Source organism: Habropoda laboriosa, unplaced genomic scaffold (genome assembly GCF_001263275.1).
Source record: "Habropoda laboriosa isolate 0110345459 unplaced genomic scaffold, ASM126327v1 scaffold291, whole genome shotgun sequence".
Lineage (NCBI taxonomy): Eukaryota > Metazoa > Arthropoda > Insecta > Hymenoptera > Apidae > Habropoda > Habropoda laboriosa.
The window spans coordinates 1,995,594-2,001,905 of record NW_017100515.1 but is presented as its reverse complement, the minus strand read 5'-3'; the positions used below and the strand labels follow the sequence as shown (position 1 = coordinate 2,001,905).

At 34.4% G+C, this 6,312-nt stretch overlaps 2 protein-coding genes across 2 annotated transcripts in view; one reads left to right on the top strand and one right to left on the bottom strand.

Moving 5' to 3' along the window:
* Positions 1–1,386, bottom strand: part of LOC108576375 (splicing factor 1-like) — a 4,915-nt gene extending 3,529 nt beyond the window's left edge. The window contains exons 1-2 of the mRNA XM_017939349.1: positions 1,056–1,386; positions 594–750 (exon numbers count right to left, since the gene is read on the bottom strand). Coding sequence (XP_017794838.1) covers positions 594–750; positions 1,056–1,257 — 359 coding nt within the window. The 5' untranslated portion in view covers positions 1,258–1,386. The remainder of the gene's footprint in view (positions 1–593; positions 751–1,055) is intronic.
* An 814-nt stretch (positions 1,387–2,200) lies between these two features.
* Positions 2,201–6,312, top strand: LOC108576415 (WD repeat-containing protein 48). The gene is made up of 12 exons (XM_017939405.1): positions 2,201–2,525; positions 3,034–3,250; positions 3,370–3,582; positions 3,658–3,953; positions 4,041–4,229; positions 4,307–4,621; positions 4,707–4,809; positions 4,879–5,044; positions 5,151–5,342; positions 5,423–5,669; positions 5,775–5,899; positions 5,964–6,312. The coding sequence occupies exons 1-11, from the start codon at positions 2,478–2,480 to the stop codon at positions 5,835–5,837; spliced, it is 2,049 nt and encodes a 682-aa protein (XP_017794894.1). The 5' UTR covers positions 2,201–2,477; the 3' UTR covers positions 5,838–5,899; positions 5,964–6,312.

The following is a 6,312-nucleotide window of genomic DNA, read 5'->3' as shown; positions in this document are numbered from 1 at the left end:
CAGCTGAACTGTAAACCAACGGGTTAGAGGGGGCGGAAACCCCAACAGTTAGATATTGCCAATTTGCCATAACCATATACATTCTATAATGTAAGCATGTCTCAAAAGTGTAGAATATTCACCTAAGTCTAATATTTTTTTGTTAATTCCTGAGGTAAATGTTTCAATCAATTTCATACTTCTTTCTGAATCAGCTACAAAAATGTGTCTCTATGTAATTTCTTTAATAATTTATTAGATACATGTAATAAAAGCCATTACAAATACATGAGAAATTAAATTTAAACAAATTCAATGTGGTTAATTTAGACAAAGTAGGAAGCTTGATAACATTATATCCATCATTCAGCAAAATTGGCAATCCCTATTGCCAAACTCGCTTGTTTAAAATATTTAAAAGGGCAATTACCTCTGGCAACTAGAAACTTTTAATGATACATACATACTTACATCTTTTATAGTACTACAAATTAAGTTTCAGAAAATTATACGCAGAAGCAAGATTTTCAAATCATATCCTGCTCATATATGTGTATATATATATATAACATAATTAAATATAAATAATGACTAAAAGAATAAAGAAAATAAACTTACAGAGGTAAGCCTTCTCCTGTTCAGGAGTGAGGTTTGTAGGTAGGACCGTAGGCATGCCTGGTATAAATGTTTTGTCATGTTCACTACCGCTCCATCTAGTTTTCCTCCTCTTCCTACGTTCCTCTTTCGTTTCTTTTTCCTGTTTACCATCACCTAAAACGTATACAAGTTACTCACAGCTCTACATGCTCCACTATTTTCAATCGTAAATTAAAAATACGTCGAAAATAATCTTTTAAACATGTCGTTCAAGTACTTGAATGAGTTTACAAAAAAATTAAACGATACGCAACATGTGTACATATATTACGCGGAAAAGTCAACAACTGAAAGCTAATCGACCATTCACTGCGCTACATAAAACCATATGATTAAGCAAATTGTATACAAGAAACCAGGTCGCGCGATACGACAATAGAACGAAATCAATGGCGTAACAAGGACAATTCGAGACGTACTTTCCGCTTCGCGTTTCCTCGTATTATTTGTCGTGGAATTGGAATTGGTGTTAATCTGCGTTCCATTTGCAATCGCAGCACTCACCGCGGCAGCTGCTGCAGCTGCAGCGGCAGCCGCGTTCGCAGTTGCAGCAGCATTTTGTTGCGCGTTTTGCAAATAACTCGGATTCAACAACGACGTGAAATTTCGTGACTGATTCATGGCGTAGAACTTGTCGGGGATGTATTATACGCCGGAATTGCTGTGCGCTCACCAGCGCACCACTGTTTTTCTCCCAAAATCAACACAAGTTTACACACCACGAAAATGGCGAGGTTCAACTGACGGACACCTTTGCCTCTTTCATGGGCGTACCGGAGACGGATGCTGTCCTTCCGGCTAGAATTAATGAAGAAAATTCTCACTAGTTGGCGCTTTGATGAGTTTCGGAATACCTATGATTTTCACGCGAAATCCACACTAAGAAATTAGAAAAAATGTCCAATTACATTACAATAGTTTTTAATCACACGAATGCATATGATCATCTACATTTTGGGTAAAGTGATAACTTTTACTCATAACATACACTACTTGCGAAAAGAATTTTCATGCGTTCCTAAGTTAATCCAATTCTGAAATAATGTTACATCTCCTACTCAATATACTGTAGAATTACATTATATTCCGTTGAACCTGTAGGCGGTTTCCAACAATCGATCGAAACCATTTGATTGATATAAAATTCAATAAACTGCCAATCGGTATACTTTCCGGAAGTGGTGTATATGTGGATTTATCTAAATAGAATACATTTATTATTTTTCATTGGTCAGTTAATGCAGGTGACATATATTCACAGTTGGATCTCGTACGACTATTGGTTACGGGAGTACCGATATAACTGTTCAAATACCGATTTTCCAAATCCGTAAATTTATTTTCAACTTGCGTTCTTGCCACTTGTTAAATGTAAAGCTTGCATTCGATCTCTAGAGAGTACCGTAACGATCGAATAAGCTTAACATCTGTTGAAACGTGAAACACCGATTATATCCGGCTTTATTCAATCACAACAATGGAGTCGAAACGTTGTTGGACGCTCCGAAACGTGATGTAACGTTATGTGTGTAACGTCGAAGTCTATTCACATCGGCGTTGGAACACTGGCAGTGTCTACATTTGGTCGTTATGAACACTGTTTATATCTGATCGCCTGACAGCTGTTTAAAACTTCATTATGATGTGCATTGGATTATTTTTTACGAGCGTGAGAAACGCAGTATTCTTTGATCGTGTAAGGTTTCCGAATTAATTGATGATGAAACTACTGCGTGGTTTCAACGCGTCGCAACATGCAAGTGCCGCAGTTTGAATCGTACATTTCGAATGTTTTCCTCTATTATCATTAAGTGGAAAGCTACGGAATAATTCGCGGTATAATGGCAGCCCATAAGACAGGCGGGCAAAGTGCTCGAAAGAAAGTACAGGTACTTGTCCGTAATACTTTTTTTCTTCTTTCAAATATTTTGTCGTTGTTTTTCAAACTGTAATTGAATTCTTCTTAATTAAATGAAAGTTTCTCAGAAAAGTATCAGTTACGCTAAAATTTTGGTTAACGTTGGTATTCAGCATGTTAAAAAAGCCATATGACCATGTATGGAATAATAAAAACAGGTTGATCTATAATACTCTCAATATCTGTCGTTCGGTGCTATATGCAATTATTGATCAGTTTCGTAATTTTCGTAGAAAAACTTTGAACTCGGTAAATCACATAATTATCGACGTACGTTTACGACAAACAACATCGTAAATGATTTTTCACGCTTGTTTGTAAACTTGAAAAAAACGTGTTCTTGAAATATAGTATATCAGATCTTAATTTAATCTTCGTATTACCGAATCAAATTTATTGACGGAATTTATAAATAATATATGGATAATGCCACTTAGATGAACAGTAATTACTCTGTTATTTGGTGTACTTTTGTAAAGGTATCCATGGTTATAAGAGATGAAGTGGAAAAAAGGCACAGAGCTGGAATCAATTCATTGCAATATGACCCAGCTTTGAACAGGCTTTACTCTGCTGGTAGAGATAGTATTATAAGGATATGGAATTGCAAAAATATGAAGGATCCTTTTAATCAATCAATGGAGCATCATACAGACTGGGTCAATGATATAGTATTATGTTGTGGTGGTAAAAATTGTATGTATCTTCCTGTTATATTTCTAAGTTAATTTATTTGAATAGATGATATGATAGATTAAACTGTGATCATGTTCATTTGATGAGAAACCTGAATGAGAAGAAAAAATGTTTTACAGTGATATCAGCTAGTTCTGACACAACAGTAAAAGTATGGAATGCACATAAAGGTTTCTGTATGTCTACATTAAGGACACATAAAGACTATGTAAAAGCTCTAGCATATGCTAAAGATAGAGAGCAAGTTGCTAGTGCAGGTTTAGATAAGTTAATCTTTTTATGGGATGTGAATACATTAACTGCTCTTACAGCAAGCAACAATACAGTAACAAGTAAAGATACAGTCAATAATAAACTTTTTTAGTAATGTTTAAATATTGTTTACATAACATTTGAATATTTTACAGCATCATCTCTTAGTGGAAATAAAGACTCTATATATAGTCTTGCCATGAATCAGACTGGAACAATTATAGTGAGTGGTAGCACAGAAAAAGTTTTAAGAGTATGGGATCCAAGACATTGTACTAAACTAATGAAACTTCGTGGTCATATAGATAATATTAAAGCATTAGTATTAAACAGAGATGGTAGTCAGTGTCTATCTGCTAGTTCTGATGGAACAATTAAACTTTGGTCACTGGGACAGCAAAGATGTATCCAAACTTATAGAGTACATAAAGAAGGTGTTTGGGCATTGCTGGTAATTGCAAATTTTTCCCCTTGTATCAACATCTTATTGAAACACATGATCCAAGTGATTGTATTAAGCTAGAATAATCATTCTTAGGCAACAGATACCTTCAGTCATGTAATATCAGGAGGTAGGGACAAAAGAATTGTCATGACTGAATTATCCTGTTATCCTGAAAGGTATACAGTTATATGTGAAGAAAAAGCACCTGTGCTAAAAATGGTTATGACACCAGATCAATCTAGCATTTGGGTGGCAACTAGTGAATCTACTATAAATAATTGGGTAATGTTATATTTTTACTGTATGCAAGAGGAGAATGTATCAATAATAAAAAAAAAACATTGTAAAATTTATTACAGTCTATAAATCAAAAAGATTGGCAAGATTTAGGAATTGAAGACTATTGTGACTCTGCTAGTGGGGTAACTCCAAATGTAAGAAATACAGAACCTGCACAAAAAATATTAGGCGGCCCTGCAATACGGCGGTGCCATGTTTTAAATGACCGAAGGCATGTTTTAACAAAAGATACGGAAGAAAATGTAGCTCTATACGATGTATTAAAGGCATGTAAAGTGGAAGATCTAGGAAAAGTAGATTTTGAACAGGAGATAAAAAAAAGAAATAAAATGGTGTATGTTCCAAACTGGTTCAGTGTAGATCTTAAAACTGGGGTATGTAATTTTATAATTCATCAGAATAATTTTAGTTTTAATAATGAAAATAATCAAAATAACTTAAAATATTATATTCTTGTAGATGTTAACCATTCATTTAGGTCAAGACGAAAACGACTGTTTTTCTGCATGGGTTTCTGCAAAAGAAACTGGTCTTGCAGAAAATGATGCAGTAGACCAAAAAGGTAATACTCCTTTTACAGTAAATTTTATTTTATTTTTTACCCTTCTTTAAATGTTACTTTTCTTTTCAGTGAATTATGGGAATCTTTTATTACAAGCTTTACTTGAACATTGGTGGAGGCCGCTACACGTTGATGATGAAAATGAAGGGAACAGCAACGACGGTAATGGTTGTATACACACAAGAGGAGGAAATCCGTATTTCTCAGTTCCAATTCATACACCTGTAATATTCAGGTATGTCACAATTATTAGTGGCTTTCTTGTATAAAACAAAACTATTGTATGTTCTGTATTAACTGTCTTCAATAATAACAATAATGAAAATTCAATTTTACTTTAGTGAATTAGGAGGCAGACCTTTGTACAGATTGTTAGTCAGGGATGCTGCTGGAGAAATGGAAGGAGCTCTATTAAATGAAACTGTACCAGCATGGGTAGTTAATATTGTTGTGGACAAAAATCTTCCACAATTTATTAAAATATCTTTCTATCTTCTTCCGCATGCCACGTCCGGTGTAAAAAGTTTAAAGAAGTATGTTACGAAAGAACGATTATTATTGCAAATATTACATGAAATATTTACGCAACGTGCAATTTATACATATTTTTCAGGGATCGCTTAATCGCAAATGATTTTATACAAATTCGTAAAGTAGCGGAACACGTTTGCGATAAAGTACTTGGTGCAGGAAGTGACTCAGGGTCGGTAGCTGGTGCTGGAAATACAGTTTCTGGTGGATCTCCAGCAGGAGACAGAACAAATACAGATTCAAACGCTGATAATTCTTCGCTGGCCGAAGAAAAAGTAGAACTGTTATGTAACAACCAAGTTCTAGATCCTTCTATGGATTTGAGAACGGTATGTTTACTGAATTATATAATTTATAAAACAGCGTACAACTATGTTTATCGTTTATTTAAAACGATAAAATTATTAAATCATCCTTATTTTAACATATTTTAGGTCAGGCATTTTATCTGGAAGAGTTCAGCAGACTTAATACTTCACTATCGACCAGTAAAATAGTTAGGACTGAGTACGTCGGAACAAAGATCTCTAAAGTGTGCCTGGTTTCTTACTACTGTAAAGTAAGTAAATTTTTGTTACTCATTTTGTACATATTTAAGAATTAATACATGAAGCATATTACAGAAGAACGGAAGATGTGTGGACTAGTTGCAGAGTGTGGCAGCTCACACTACCTCCTTTTCATGAAATGTTCAATCGATTTTCACTGGATGTTTCATTAGATGCTGCAACCGAAGATGAGTAAAAACCAGGCCACGTAGAGAGTATTTAAAAATAAATGCGTTTAAAGGCAATAATGTGTGGAAGTATTAGTATAAATTGCTCATATTTGCATATTTATATCCTGCGGCCAAATTCAACCCTGCATCGCGAAATAGTAATTTCAGTTAGTCTGCTTTAAAAGATATATGGTTTTTTGTACTTGAGTGTGAAATGTTAAATGCTTACTGTCAGCCATTTATAGTCTTCCCAC

What these genes read in the sequence shown, in the direction of transcription:
- LOC108576415 (XM_017939405.1), top strand. Translation starts at nt 2,478, where the DNA reads ATGGCAGCCCATAAGACAGGCGGGCAAAGTGCTCGAAAGAAAGTACAG. An exon ending in AAGGTGTTTGGGCATTGCTG is followed by an intron (nt 3,954 to 4,040) that starts GTAATTGCAAAT and finishes AATCATTCTTAG; the next exon opens with GCAACAGATACCTTCAGTCA. An exon ending in TGATGCAGTAGACCAAAAAG is followed by an intron (nt 4,810 to 4,878) that starts GTAATACTCCTT and finishes TTTTCTTTTCAG; the next exon opens with TGAATTATGGGAATCTTTTA.